Genomic DNA, 15,718 nt, shown 5'->3' on the forward strand with positions numbered 1-15,718 from the left:
CAGGTCCTCAGCTTGGCCAGGGGTGTTGTGCTCATTTTTAAACTATTCCATTTGGGGTATTTAAGCCTCTACCTTCCTTCCACTAACCCTTTAGCCCTAGATAAGAGAGAGAAGGTTAGTGGGAAGAGGGAGCTCAGACCCCTTTCTCCCAGCTGTTTAGGTTTGATGGGTTATTTTGGAGCTATACCAATCTCCGTCAACAACAAATGCAGTAAGCAGTTTCCTCCAAGCCACTGCATTGAAACATTTCTCTCCATCTGTGTCCTCCAAGCCACATCGTCTGTCTCTGATTTCTTCAAACTGCTACCCCTTCTTTTCCTGGACTCTTGTGTTTATATCCTTCAAAGTCCTAGACCACACCCCTCTGTGCTGCATGAGGAAGGCCATTACCAGCTGGCAAAGACCATGTCCACCCCCTACCCAGTTACCAGCTATGGACAAACTAAGCCCAAACTAAAATCCCACACTTGGGATTAACACAAAAACATAACATAGTTTATTTCTGGTTCTTCGATTCTCCTGCTCTTTGATCACTTGCCCCTGGTGATATGGCCTTGCTAGACCACAGAGGAAAAGGAACCTGGCAGTCCTGATGAGACTGGATAAACTAGGGTCAGATGGCAGGGAAGGAGAACTCCCCCTTTCAGTGGACTAGGGGAAGGGATAGCAGGGAACAGGGAGGTAGGGGACTGGGAGAGGTTGTGGGAGACGTCTTCAATCGGGATAGATAATGAATAAATTGGAAAAAAATAATAAAAAATTAAAAAATAAATAAACATTGAGCTAACATAACTGAATTTTAAAAGAAACCAAAGCTTCCATTACACACAATTGCCTTTATCCAATGAGCTGTCTCGCTGCTTACCTCTCCTTATGTTTTTGCTTCTCAAAACCTCTTGTTTTATGAACTCCTTATTTTCTTTTTTAAAGATTTTTATTTTTATTCATGTGTGTATGTCTGTGTGTGTGCCACATGTGTGCCAGTGCCTGGGGAGGCCAGAAGAGGGTATTCCATCACTAGAGCTGGAGTTACAGGTGGTTGCGACTGGCATGGGTGCTGGGAAACACATTCTGGACTTCTGCAACATCAAGTGCTGCTAACTGCTAAGCCATTTTCTCCAGCGCCTCCATACTTTTTTTTTTTTTTTTTTATCATGCACCCTAAACAGTAAAAGCAAAAAAGCTCAGCAGTTGAATATTTAAATAAAGGAGTCTGTCTTTCTCTGTGAGCTGTATCCTTATCCTATCCTAAATGACTATGTTGTTTACAGCTTAGTGGGTTAAGAAAATAGGCTCTGCATGGGCACAGCAACAATCCTGCCATGTAATTCATAGGTTGAAGCAGAAAGCTTAAAGTCAGCTTGGGCTGGGCATGCAGGGCACATCATTAGTCAGGAAGCTACTGTGAATGAGATTGCTTTTATGCTTTCATTTTCAAGTTTACTGTAAATAGAAAAGCTAATTTTTATATTATTTTATAGCCTGCTACTTTACCAAATTTTTGATCATTTTAGAGAACTCTTTAGACCTTTGTTAATGTTTATACCTTTCTGATACAAATCTTATAGTACATTATTACTTTCACTAAGCTACTGTATTTACATGCTGATATTTTTATCTTAAATTATCTTGTATATTTTTATTATTTTTGGTTATTTTGAAGCTTAATTTCAAACACCTTACTTAGAATCTTTAAATAAACACAGCTGTCCTCGAAAGCCTGTTAAAAGACATGTTTTTCAGAATCTGCAACGTAAAAGCATTTATTGTGGTACTTGGGGGTTTGTGTTCGTTTTGAGACGGAGCCTTGCTACTGTGTAGTCCCAGCACATATGGGATATGGGCATGTGCTACCAGACCAACCAAGCCTTGCGTAGTTTCAGCCCTGTCGTTGACACAGTGCTCCAGTGCTCACGTCAGAGTAATCGTTGAGTGAGGTGCTTGTTTTCTTCCCTTGTTACTTGTATCATGGGAGCTTTTTTTGGTGAGGAAAAGTCTGGTTCCTTTTAAGTTTCAAAAGAATGTGCTTGTGCTGTAAAATATAGGCAAAACCTTTTATTTTTATTATTTGGATTTATCAAAAAGCAAACCCTACCCACTGAGCTCAGCATGAAACTGCCTCAGTTCTGAGTTCATGAACTGCATTCTCCCCACAGGTTCAGTTTAACTTGCAGCTTACAAAACCAAGCACAGCACTAGATGCGCAGCCAGGAGCAGCTATTGGCAGGCCTTGCTCAACTGATAAGGAAAAGTAAGTACTCAATGCACATAGAGTTTATTATTTTAAGTGAATGAGTGTTTTTCCTGTGTGTATATTGTATGCAACCCGTGTCTGGTTCCCACAGAGGTCAGAAGAGGTTGTCGCATCTGCTAGAACTGGAGTTGCAGATGGTTTTGAGCTGCCATGTGAGCGCTAGGAACACAACCCAGGCGGGTGTGCTCAAGAACAGCCGTGTTCCTAATACTGCATCTCTGTAGCCCCTTGAAAGTTGATTTAAAAGTGTCTGGAAGCCATGAGGCCTGCTATTTATCCCTGACTTCTTTGTTAGACAGGGGCTCACTGTGTAGCTCTGACTGTCTTGGCACTCACTGTATAGACCAGGATGGCTTCACATTCAGAGAAATCGCTTGGCTCTACCTCAGGTGCGGGGATTAAAGGTGTATGCCACCAATTTAACATGAAAATTTAGAGGCTTTTTGTTGTTGTTTTTTTTTTTTGCTATGAAAAAGTGATTTATATATGGTTTTAAGTTATAGTATCCCCATTGGTATAGTGAAAGATTTTTTTCTAAGTAATGACAACTCTTGTAACTATTTGGACATCCAGGCATGGTGGTACACAGCTTAATTCCACCGCTCAGGTAGCAGAGAAAGGCAGATCTCTGTGAGTGCAAAAGCCAGGGCTACGTAGTGAGGACCTGTCTCACAAAGAAGGCTGCAGAGGTCGTTCAGTGGTGCTTTTCCAGAGGACCTGGGTTTGATTCCCACACCCATATGGCTGCTTACAACTCTTTGTAACTCCTCTTCTGGCCTTCAAGGGCACTGCATACATGTGTAGACATATATGCAGGCAAAACACTGATACGTACTAAAATAAGTAAATATACACGCACAAAAATTTTTAGTGATATTCCTAAACCAGCTGTGCACTTTTCTGTCACGTGTCACTTACATGATCTTTTTTTGTTCTAATGATATGTATTTTTTGACTCCAATGCACTCAAAATAATATTCTCCTCTATATATGCTGGTTTCTCCTGTATTTTCTTATTCCCACCCCGATGTGTGTTTGCCATGATATAAAATCTTATAGTGCTCATAGAATATATTTATCTTATAAATAAAAGTTCTTACTACATCTTAAAGTTTACTCCTTTTCTGGAAGAAAATCTTATGTATAGGTAAGTTTATTTGTAAATAAAACTAGTGAAAATCCCAGCTCTCGGGAGGCAGAGAGTCTGTGAGTTTGAGGCCATCCTGGACTTCAAATTGAGTCAAGGACAGCCAGGGCTCTGTTATACAGAGAATCCCTGTTTTGGAAAACAAAAAGCAAAACAAGAAAAAGAAGCCAGTGAAGAGTACATAGGTCAAGTGTCCTTTATTCAAAACATTTGAGACCAGCAGTAAGCACTTTAGACTTTTGAAGCTTCAGAATGTTGGAATATTTGCACATACATATCTTAGAATAGGACCAAAGCCTAAGATAAAGGATTGGTATTTCTCCAACATCCATCAAGGGAGGGCAGCAGATGTGGGGTTGTCAATTTGGGGCATTGTGTTCATGTGGTGGTCAAAAATTTTTGTATTATGGTATTTTATGGCACTTTGAACTTGTCATCTAGGGACATTCAGTACACATATAGAAAATGAACAATAAAGTGAAATTTAAGACAAAAATTCTTTCTTTTTTTTTTAAAGTGGCCAAAATTTAGGACTAGAATCCAAATACTTGAAGAAAAGAGAAGACAGCATTCCTTTACGTGGACTCAGCCAGAATCTATTTAGTAATTCAGGTGAGGAGATGTTGGCGCCGAGTGTGGGACAGTTTGTTTTCATGAAGTGTGTCTAAAGCTGAAATAATGACAGGTTGTGTGTTTCGTTTCTTTTGCAGACCATCAAAAAGATGGCATGTTGGGAGCATTACAGACATCTTCTAAGCCCACAATTGTCCCCTCTTCATCTTCAGCATATTTCCCTGGGCAGTTACCAAATAGTTAATCCAACACCTTTTATTTCTTACTGATAGTTTAGAAATTTAAATGGTTTAACAGTCCATTACCAACAAAACCAAGTTTTTCTTGTTCCTGTTAGATTTTTAGATCCTTTATAATACTGCTGCCATTTACAAACTTAGGGAATTGATAGATTCTGAGTAAATGGTATTTTTTTTATTCTGTGAACAGAATGTTTCAACAAATATCACTGAATTTTATCAGATTCCTACCAGTTGGTCTGAATTAGGGACTCCCTAAAGAAAAATACACCCTGCAAGGCATAGTAGTAAGCTGAAGAAAGCTTATGGGGCATACTATCACTTTTATTAGTAAAACAGTTCTTAATTTGCCACCTGAATATTGGAGAAAGAGCTTCCACTGTGATCACTGGTCTTTACATTGATGTCATATATATATTTGTTTTGTTTTTTAAACAGGTTCTATTATGTAGTTCAGGCTGTCCTGGAACTTGCTATATATGTAGACCAGGTTGGCCTCAAACTGAGGTCCACTTGCCTCTGTTATGCAGTATATTCTGATTGTTTTTCTTCCTAACTCCTCCCAGATGGTCTCCACTTCCCTGCCCACCCAATTTCATCTTCTTTCTTCCTCAAAAAAAGGAAAAAGAAAAACAAAAAAATCAAAACCAGTAAGATAAAAAAATACCAAACCAAAACCAATGGAGTCTATATTGTGCTAACCAGCTACTCCTGGGCATGGGCGTTTGGAGTTTGGTGGATATACCCAGTGACACTCTGAAGCACTTTAAATGAGTGAAATTAAGTAGTCATAGTAAATTATTTTCTCTAAGACATTTTTTTTTGATCTATGAAATAATTTTTATTTAAGAATAATGTGGACAGTGTATTTACATGTCCGAAGTGCTTTAGTTATCTGGGCTGAACATAGAGGATTTTGACTCTTCCATACAAAATCTTCAGTGTAATATAGCATCATTAATACTCATTACTTTTTTTTTTTTTTTTTTTTTTTACTAGAGTTTGCACTCTGTTAATAAAGCAGGAAAGTGAACTATTGGAAGTTACAACTTTATTACTAAAACCTTCCAAGAACTATTCTTTGAAATTTAGTTTAAAAAACAAAAACCCAAAAACTTTAGCGTGGGGGCTGGAGAAAGATGGCTTATTGTTTAAATTGTTAAACTGCACTCATAGAGGACCCAAGTTCAACTCCCCGCACACGTTAGGTGGCTTAAAATAACCTGGAACTCTGGCTCCTGGAGACCCACTGTTGTCAGCAGATACCACATGTGCAAATACCTATGTGTGGACACACACACAATTGAAAAAACCTCAACCTATAATCTTAGTGGAAATTTCCCACTAAAGGAAATTAAAATTCTCAAAAGATCCCAAAATCTTATTTGTAAAAATGCTAACAATCATGTGATAGTTTTAAAAAGTTTCAAGGGGCTGAAGGGGTGGCTCAGTGGTTGGTTAGCACTGGCTCCTCTTTCAGAGGACTGGGTTCTATTCCCAGAACCCACATGGCAACTCAGAATTGTTTATCACTCAGATCCAAGAGACCTCTTCTGTTCTTTGAGTGCATCAGGCATGCATGTGGTGTCTAGATACGCATGCAAAACATACACATTAATTTTTCAAAAGCCAGGCACAGTAGTGGCACATGCCTGTAATCCCAGCACTTGGGGAGCCAGAGGCAGGTGATCTCTTTAAGTTCAAGGCCAGCCTGATTTACAAAGTGAGTCCAGGACAGTCAAGACCACACAGAGAAACCCTGTCTTAAAAAAACAAAACAAAAATTTTTTTTCAAGTACTTTATGACATGTCAAGTTTACTAGGGCCATACACAGTAAGACAGGGAGGGACCTTTAATCTCACTTTCAGGATGCGGGCAACTGGCAGTACCTTCAACAGGGGGTGTAATCGAAGTTCATTGATGGCACTTATTTTGTAAAGAAGCCTCTTGGCAACGCTGGACTACTGTAAATACTTGTAATATACATAGGGATGTGGCCGGCTTTAGAAGGGATATGACATATTTAGCTTTTTAAAAGAGAGACTATCCCTAACTATTTAAAAACACACGTTCCCAAGAAAGGACAGCTCTTTCCACAGCAGGCTGTTAGCGAGCTGTGCTAGGTGTCCATGCACACAGACAGTACAGATTCTCTGCTCTACCTCTTCAACTTTTGTTTGAAATTATTTCGTGGTGTATAACTGTACATGTGTTAATAATCAAAATGTTGCTTTAATGCTACTGTGACCTTTGTTAATAAAGTACCAAAACTTGGGAGTTTGATGTGCCAGAAGCATGTTTAGAAAATAAAGACTAAAGACTGTCCTGCAATGACTATGCTTAGGTAATCAACTTGCAAACTCTGCATTTTTATCTTCAGTTTTGTTTTGTTTTTTTTTTTGGGGGGGGGTGTGTGAAGTGGGCAAACAAATGGATTGCAGAGTAGTGAAGATTTGTTACTGTAAAAATGTTTATGGTAACAAAGCCCAAATAGGCCTCACAGGGACTCACAGATCAAGACTTTTTTAAAAAGAAAAAAATCATTAAAATATTTAATTTTATTAACAGAATATTTACATTTTGAGACCTTATTTAATCATAGTGAATGCTCCAAGTTTAAAAAGCATTAGGCAGTAACCACACACAAGATGAAAACAGTGTAAACTATACAATACTTTATGTACAATTTTTACAAAGTAACACTTTTTTTAAATAATATAACTGGACACAAAAATATACACTTTAGAGAAATTCACATCAGTAATTGTATAAAGCTCTCTTCTAGGGTCCTGAAAATTTAGGACAAACATTAGCTCTGTAAATAAAGTGTTACTGTGACAGTCCTGAAAGGCCACTATATATATTTATCTACATATAGATATCACATTGACATTTTCAAGGCTACCAGCTTTACTATATAATTTTAGATTATGGTATTCAAGTGTTGAGGTCCTTATGATTATGCAAACATCAAAAGAATAGTGGTATAAGGAGCAGAACAAATTTAAACAAGTTGAGCCAGAACATAGATGTACAGGCTCTGACCCCCCATTCAAATTCTAAGTGGCTGATATTTTCATACTTCAAAATAGTAGTGAATGTTTTAAATGAAATTATGGTAAAACAAGCTTGAAACATGATTCTGATTTTCTACAATTTTCACAAGTTTGTGTTTTAAATGCAAACAATTCTTTACCATTTCTTTATTCTAGTGCATCTGCATTAAGGCTTTGAATTATTTGACCCAAGATTTTACAATATTAAGATCTGACTCAGGCTTTTACAACGATCAAGCAAACAGGTCCATAACCACCCTGCCTACCATGTCACTGAGTCAGCACGAGCAGGTAAAGGCTCAACAGCTAAGGAAATGGCAGCAGAGATGCGCTGACAGTGGAGTTACATATACATAGCTTTAATTAAAGATGTGTAATAAAACAGTTTAGTGGCAAGAGAGTGGTGCTAATAAAGAAAAGGTTTCTTTTAGAAAGAAAGAAATTGTAACATCTTTGGAAAAAACTGTCTGTTTCTTTCTTTAGTTCCCACGGAGTTCATGCAGATATTTCTTAAGACAGTCTTAAAGTACATTGTAGATGGAAATGGAATGTACATCCAGAACTACAGGTGAAAACTAAGACCTGGGTGCTGATAGAAAAGTCTTCCTGATTTCGTTCATTACACATTCGTGTCCTGGAGTAAAGGTTCTTTGGCCTCTCCTGGCGCTTGTGTACTGTGAGGATGGCTGTGACCACCACAGTGCTTTCTCCAACTGCTGGACCTTAAACTTAAGTTAGTGTGTTCTGGAATAAACAAGGCAACGAGCAGAGCCAGCAGTACCGAACAGGCTCCGAACAGGAAGGGGGGGCCGGGGATGATGGAATTCTGAGGAAGAAACAATAGTTAGAATTTTTGCACAGATACTGGCCCCTAATAATTGCTCAGCATTTTCTTAAGCCAATGACTCCATTAAAGCAATAGCTAGAAAATACTTCAGGAATAAGTTATCCTTATCCTTATTGCAAAATCCTGCCCACAAAATCTCGAAAAGGAACAACCATGTATCGATTTTAGCCCAGAGTCTGAACAGGTGTTCTATGCACTTCCAGAAGACAGGAGCCTTGCAGTCAAGCAAAACTACACATATTAACACACCATTTTGTTGTTTCAAAAATATTGCTAATCCCAAACATAAAGCAGATCAGGTTCTTACTTTAACCCCAGATCACATTCATTCTGAGCAAAATCTGACAACTGTTTTTGTTGTATATAGCAGACATTACTTGGCTGGGGGAACTCTTGCTTAATCAAGGAAATTGAAGAGCTTGTTTGTATTGGCTCAATAGTCATGTGGTTTGGCATAGGTAATTTCAGTTGGGAAATAAAGGAAGCAAGTCAACAAATGTATGCATAACCACTTCACTCCATCTAGAGATGATGACTACTGTGACACAGCAGAAGTCAGAAGAAAAGTAATAGTCTGGAATGGAGAAATGGCTGACATACCATTAGGTACAAATTTAAGCGATTTTTCGCTCAGCCAATTTTGCAAGGGGGTTTATTTTCAAAAACCTCTTTAATCCAGCCAAATAAATACATCATTTTAACATGTGAATGAAGAAATACCTGTTCAAAGTGATGCTGTGGGCTTGTGTTTGTCCCCAGGTCTGTTCCTGTGATTGGCAGTTCTTTAAGTTCCACATGAAATATGTAGAAAATGAACCCATAAAGGGCTGGTCCTAGACCATTGCACAATCCTCGGATTCCTGTTATCATTCCTTGAACAACACCTATACGTAAAATAAATCGTTTAGCACATTATCCTTTTCCTACTCTTAAAAAAACTGCAAATGTGAAATCAATCTATATGGATATTTTTAACATTAGTAGCAACTTACTCTAATGGTATTAAGTGCTACTGAGAAGCCGTCAGTAGTTACTGCCCTCTGGCAATGCAAGCCCAGACATAACAGGATGAACTCCCTCCTGGTAGCAAAAACACTTGGCCTTTGGCTATAAACAAGTCAGGAACTAGTAAGTACTTTAAAAATCATCCCACACAGTTTGCAACTTGGTCAAATATATATTACTGCGTTTGATTTTCAATTTCTCTAGGATCACCTTTCTAAATGAAAATGCACCTTGTTTTTACCACAGGCTTTTCCTTCCTCATTTTACTAAGTAACATTGTACTTCCTCATTTTACTAAGTAACAACCCTCTTTTCTCTTACAGCCAAGTCAAGGACCCCTCTTCATCTGTTAAAATGCTGAAAACTAAGTGTTCTTACCACAAAACCCTTCTGTGTTTACTCGTGTCTTCCATCTGTAGATAACTTAAAACTACGGGATTTTTAAAGGCTTATAATGAAGCCTAAGGTACCTATCACAATAGCAAAATGGCAGTTAAACCTAATAGTAAATCAGGACACAAATGTGCAATGTCCCTCACCTACTTGGGGAGGCCCTAGAAACGGAATGCTGGGGGGTTAGTCCTTGGAGGAATGTCTTGTCCCTGGCTTCTTCCACCTGTTCCCTGTCGACCATTCCGTAGCGGCTTCTACATGACCCTGCTGACACAATCCTCTCTCGGGGGCCACAAGCAAGGACAAGCAACCATGGACTCTCTAAAAACAATGGGCCAGATAAATCCTCTAAGCTATTTCTGTTGGGTATTTTGCCACAATGATGCAAAAGCCACTATCACAGCCAAACACTCAGTATTTAAAAAGACAAGTGACTAATCCACTGGAAATTAGTATCTTAAAACCAGTTTACCACAGGCAGCAAACAGAGAACAAAGCTTTAAAGATACACTTGGCTTCAGTACTTTTGCAAGAGAAAACTAGAGATACAAGACTGGTGTTTGCCGTCACTAACAGGAGTTCCTATTAACTCACCCTGTTGATCAGCGTCAGCAGTTCGTGAAACAAGGGCACTAACAGCTGGAAAGGTAATGCTAGACATGGCTGCAACTGCCCCAGCAGCCCACATCATCCTGTAATCAAAGCAGCAAAACAAAATTTAATAGTGCTTCTCCATTTTTCCTGTCAAATCAAACCAAGTCCTGACTGTCCAATGGCTGTGGTAAAGGTAAGTGTGCTTTCTCTTCCTCTGTGTCTCTGGGCAAGTCATTAAAGATATAGCTTGTGTACTCTGGAAGCAGTTTAACTACTTGTTCCAAAAACAGTGTGGTACTTTGTTGTAAAATTGAGGTTGTCAAGTTCCAAACCATAATGTATGTGGAATATCCTTATGGGGGTAGTTGAGAAGTTATGTCGAGTATACATAAAATAAACATCAAGTGTATTTAAACACTGAAGCCAACAGTCTTCCAGTGTCCCCATGGACTTGTAATTCAGTTTAAAGATCACTGGTTGATAATATCGGGAATATAAAGGGTAAAGAAGATGGATGTTCCTGGCTTCTTGTTTGAAAAACATACTATACATTTGTGAACACTTCTACAAACGCTTGACTGGAAAACATATCACCCACTAACAGACTTTCTTAGAGTTTACTAACACCCAAATCCAAAGAGGAGGTGGGCAGACCAACACCAACTCTCCTGCAGGATTCCAGCCTGTAAGAAAAGCTGAGCTGGGGTGTGATGCCAGGATGGAGGTGTGTGCACTGGGCTCATTCCTCACTTTTTTGGAGGGTGGGGTTATTTTCCTTAACCAGAAAAACAAAATAATAGAATTAAACTGTCAGGGCTTTGTTGCCACAGAATCCTATGCTGTTTCCTAGTAACAAAGTGATTAAATTAAATGTTCCTTAGAGATGCAATACCTTAATCTCATGGGGGCCTTAAGCCACTCTAGAATATGTATATGGAAAATTGTACTATGCATGCACAAAAGAAGTATATTAAGGTCAATAGCTTGGTTGAAAAGAACAAAAAAGGCAGGGCTTGGCATAACTGCAGTTCCAGCACTTGTAAGGCCAAGGCAGCCTTAGCTAAGGGGCAAGAAAAGGGAGTTGGAGAGATGGCTTGAGGTTAAGAGCACTGTCTGTTCTTCCAAAGGACTGGGGTTCAATTCCCAGCACCTACCGGGCAGCTCACAACTGTCTGTAATGCCAATTTCAAGGGACCTGACACCTTCATACTAATACACATAAAATTAAATTTAAAAAAAAGGGGGAACATGTCTCAAAATAAAAAAAAGCTAGCATCAAGACATTTATAATGGGGTGTGGCTATGGTAGGTAGGCTGCCCATGCCCCAATAGATGGCCCCACTTCCATGCCATGTGCACATGGACAGCATTGATTAGATTTTGGGTTAAATTCATACTAGAAACGAGTCTATGAGGTTGGGAGAGATGTACTGGAGAGTCAGAAGGGGATCAGGAGGCAGGAAGTAGAGGGTTGATCTGAACAAGATATACCATACAGGGAAATAACTTTTCAAAGAATATTAAAACATTAACAAGCATTACAACATTTATACCTACCAAGGTTCTGAACCAAAGCCATACCATGCCAGCTGCAATATTTGAAATCCCAGACCCAATAAGATCGTGTTCTTATTTCCAATTGACCTCATGAGTAAACTCAAGACTATGGTCTGAAAGAGAAACAATTATCACAAATGGTTTTTCTTTTTTAAAAAATTTGAATTATTTATTTTCAGGAATTGGCAAGCACCTTTATCTACTGAACCATCTTGCTAGCCCATATCACAGATTTTAAAAAGAGGCTAACAAAGGTGGTTACTTTGCTCAAATGAAGCATCTTTTACATGGTGTGGTTTTTTCAGTAGTAACTGCTAACTAGCTCAGAGTTCAGTTCCAGGCTGACGCAGGCAGAATGAGCGCTAGATTGCTCCAGTCACACTTTCTATCCCCTTAGTACACATGCATGAGGACCATAAAAATGTGGCTCCTGATGCCTGAAGGAAGCTTCAAGGTCAGGTGAGCCCTAGTGGTGGTTTGGATGAGAATGGGCCCAATCCACTCATCTGTTTTCAATACTTTCTCTCCAGTTGGTGGAACTGTTTGGAAAGTATTAGGTCTGTCTCCTGCATGTGGACCAGATATAAGCTCTCAGGTACTGCTCCAGCATCATGCCTGCCTACCGGCTCATGTTTCCCACCATAACAGTCATCAACTCTAGCCCTCTGGAACTGTACAGCCCAGATTAAATTCTATAAATTGCCTCGTCTTATCTCAGCAATACAAACTTAACTAAGATATATCTCAATGCTATCCTATGACCCAATGACTACCCACAACTTCATCTCAACCTGTTGTTTGAAACCATGAGGATTCTATGAACTATGAAGTATAATTTTGGGAATTTATGTTTAAGAGCATAGATTTTTTTAAAGGATTTATTTATTTATTTATCATGTATAACGCTCTGCCTGCATGTACATCTGCACCAGATCACATGGTTGTGAGCTACCATGTGGCTGCTGGGAATTGAACTCAGGACCTCTGGGCCATCTCTCCAGCCCAAGAGCATAGATTTTGAAAAAACAGGCTGGACCATAATCTTTGAGTGGCGATTAACAGCCCCAATTTCAGCATTCAATACTGGATGATATAAAGCACTTATATGAAGTGCTTAGAGCTGTGCCTGGCATAGAGCAAGCATTTAATAAATGGTTTTATGAGTAGATGGACATTCCTCTATTTCAAATCTAAATGAAATTCAGCATAGATTGGGACATCAAAAATAACTCTAACTAAAGCTGATCAAATGACACAAAAAATAAGTCTGTAGGAGTGATACCAAAATCACTCTCATCATTACTTCTTTACACATTAAATAATTATAAAGTGTAAGTTGAACTTTTTTTTTTCCCCAAGAGCACACTGAAAAATTTAATCATTTGACATCCTATGGGGTTCGGTCACAAATATGCTAGTAAAAAGCAGAGTTGCTTTTATGTCTAGGTATGTGGTTACTCATGTCTGTAACCTGAAACTGAGCCAGGAGAAGAACTGTCGTATGGTTGAGGTCAGCCTAGGCTATAATTGAGCTCTAGGCTAGTGCGAGTTAGATAAAAGAGTCCTTATCTCAAAAAAAGGTTCCTAGAAGCTTCTCAGATGAGAACCCAGTACCACCAGAGTAGGCTCCTAAAAGGACCTGAGGACTCAGCTTTGTTCTCCAAGACTCTGGTAAAAGTGAAACGCATACAGGCCCAAGGCCCCAGGCCTGCCCACCTGTGGGACTGGACTCTTTGGTAGTCAAGCCACAAAATTCCCTGATGTATCTGTTAGGATACATTTAACTTACTAAAAACACATCTGGATAAAGCTAGTATTTCTTAGTCTAACAAGTATGTGAAAATTTCAACTTTTATTTCCTCTAATAAGATTTTTTTTATGTTACTTTCTTTTAAGGCAATGAACAGCACATTTTCTATTGCTTGTGAATGGACAATATTACAGGCAACGTACATATTAAAAGCATCAGAATGTAAAAATTTCTGCTTTATTTATAGACCATATCAAAAACACTTTAGTCACTCAAAGAAAACTTTGGAGTATACTCAAAACTCTATGTTAGGTCTCAGGCAGTCCCTATGTACAGAAATTAAGTCTTTGCTCAATTCAAGATGGACTATAGAAGGATTTCTGGCTGTTAGATGAAAGCCAGCATTCCTTAGGAACTTGTAAAATGTGTTCTATCTGCCAAAAGGAGTCACTTCCCCTGCCTCTGGCAGAAGGGACATATGTTTCACAATTGATATAAACATGCCACAGCCCAGACTGGCCTCCAGGCTCCCTCAGTACCTATTCACAAGTATTCTTGTAAGTCTCAAAGTCCACTCCAGCTTCCTGACCCCTGCTGCCTCCCCTCCCCTACCTACTCATCCTCCTTATATCCTCCATTTCCTCTCTTGCTATTCCCACTTCCCTACTGTGTCCAGTCTGTTTCTTTTCCTCTCCGCTCTGGACTCTTTCAGAGCCCTTTGGGTGTTCTCTCTTTTATCTACAATAAAGACCTTCCCATAATGGAACAGCCATTTCATAGTTTTTTTTAAACTATGGCTCCTGGCATTCCTTGTGGCATCCAATTTCTGGGAAGGACAGGGGAAAAGCTTAATGATTCTGAAAAGTACTCAAGACTATTTCCAAACACAGCACTTGCACCTCAGAAGTCCCACGCTTCCTCTTAAGGCTCTAGAACAGAGGTTCTCAGCCTTCCTAATGATGCGATCCTGTAATACAAGTCCTCATGTTCTAGTGACTCTAGCCATAAAATTTTCATTGCCACTTCATAACCGTAATTTTGTTGTTAGGAATTGTAAATATCTGATCTGCAGGGTATCTGATATGTGATCCCTGTCGGGTCAACCCGCAGGTTCTAGAGGCTCGCAGGGCAGGATATGGGCTCTCATCACTGCTGCACCCCAGAGGAAAAGCACTGCTAGAAGATTCACCTTGATGAAATCCCCACAGCCTCAGATAAGTACACAACTGAAGGGCAGGCTGTGGGCAGAGGCATGCATGCACTCTTCAGAAATGTCAGGCTAAGGAAGCTAACACTTCCCAAACTCAGATCACAACTATCACCAAAACTTGCTTCTAAAATAGCACCTCAGAGCCCTTCATTCAACACAGCTGGCTACTAATTGTTGATTTACTGAATTCATGACCTTTCTCATTTAAAAAGCCAGGAGGGACCATCAATCCTAATTCAGGAAAGGGTTCAGTAAGAGACTATGGGTTCATACTCCCACCCCCACCCCTGACAACAAAACCTCTCCTTGTGCATTGGCTAGCCTGTTTACAGACTTGCAAGTGGGAGCTAAAGGTAATTGTGTTTTCTTAAGACCAGAAGAAGTCAATCAAGTCAGAAACAGAATCCAGAAACACTGATCCCCTCTGTTCCTGGGATCACATCCTGTGTACACTTACTGAGTCAGACTCATTGCTGAGAACCACACCCAAGGACAAAAGACCTTCTGCATCAACAATCACTGTTTACCCAGGGGGCTTCCAGGAACACTTGCAATTCACTCACCAGCCCTCTTTCCCTTATCCACAGCAGCAGTACCGAGCAGACCTGTTTTCTTACTCACTCTCACCCTTGGAACATTATTCCCATTATTCAATCACTTCAAAATCTCTTCCTCTAGCTACTTTTACAGCTTATTCTGCATCTCTGACCAAAGGCCATCTTGTATATCAAGGACCCCCCCCCCAAGTTCCCCTTACTAATAAAACAAAACCTTTCCCCAAGTCCAAGTTTCTCTACCACTTCCCCCTTCTTTGAAGTTATGTGGATTTGAAATGTAAAGTTGCTGTTTCCAACAACTTACCCATAGCATGTCTCATTCCCTACAACATAAACTCTAAATAGCAGGGATCATAGTGCCTGCTCAGTACTGTAGATAGTCAGTGAGTGTTTGTTGAAGAGTGAGTTCACAAAGCAAGGTGTCCTGTAAACTGTCATTCTCATCAATTACTAGCTTTGCTAATAAGTTTTTTTTTTTTTTTTGGCAAATAATTAGGTTTGTTTTTTTTTAATGCTTAACATTTTTGGCCATCAG

At 39.4% G+C, this 15,718-nt stretch overlaps 2 protein-coding genes across 2 annotated transcripts in view; one reads left to right on the forward strand and one right to left on the reverse strand.

Moving 5' to 3' along the window:
* Positions 1-5,081, forward strand: part of Sass6 (SAS-6 centriolar assembly protein) — a 28,542-nt gene extending 23,461 nt beyond the window's left edge. The window contains exons 15-17 of the mRNA XM_055628135.1: positions 2,157-2,251; positions 3,919-4,013; positions 4,112-5,081. Coding sequence (XP_055484110.1) covers positions 2,157-2,251; positions 3,919-4,013; positions 4,112-4,218 — 297 coding nt within the window. The 3' untranslated portion in view covers positions 4,219-5,081. The remainder of the gene's footprint in view (positions 1-2,156; positions 2,252-3,918; positions 4,014-4,111) is intronic.
* A 1,673-nt stretch (positions 5,082-6,754) lies between these two features.
* The window catches only part of Mfsd14a (major facilitator superfamily domain containing 14A), a 32,691-nt gene continuing 23,727 nt past the window's right edge, over positions 6,755-15,718 (reverse strand). The window contains exons 9-12 of the mRNA XM_055628136.1: positions 11,667-11,779; positions 10,110-10,207; positions 8,838-9,001; positions 6,755-8,096 (exon numbers count right to left, since the gene is read on the reverse strand). Coding sequence (XP_055484111.1) covers positions 7,890-8,096; positions 8,838-9,001; positions 10,110-10,207; positions 11,667-11,779 — 582 coding nt within the window. The 3' untranslated portion in view covers positions 6,755-7,889. The remainder of the gene's footprint in view (positions 8,097-8,837; positions 9,002-10,109; positions 10,208-11,666; positions 11,780-15,718) is intronic.

The sequence above is a fragment of the Psammomys obesus genome, unplaced genomic scaffold (assembly GCF_907164565.1).
Source record: "Psammomys obesus unplaced genomic scaffold, mPsaObe1.curated_primary_1811, whole genome shotgun sequence".
In the NCBI taxonomy this organism is placed as follows: Eukaryota; Metazoa; Chordata; class Mammalia; order Rodentia; family Muridae; genus Psammomys; species Psammomys obesus.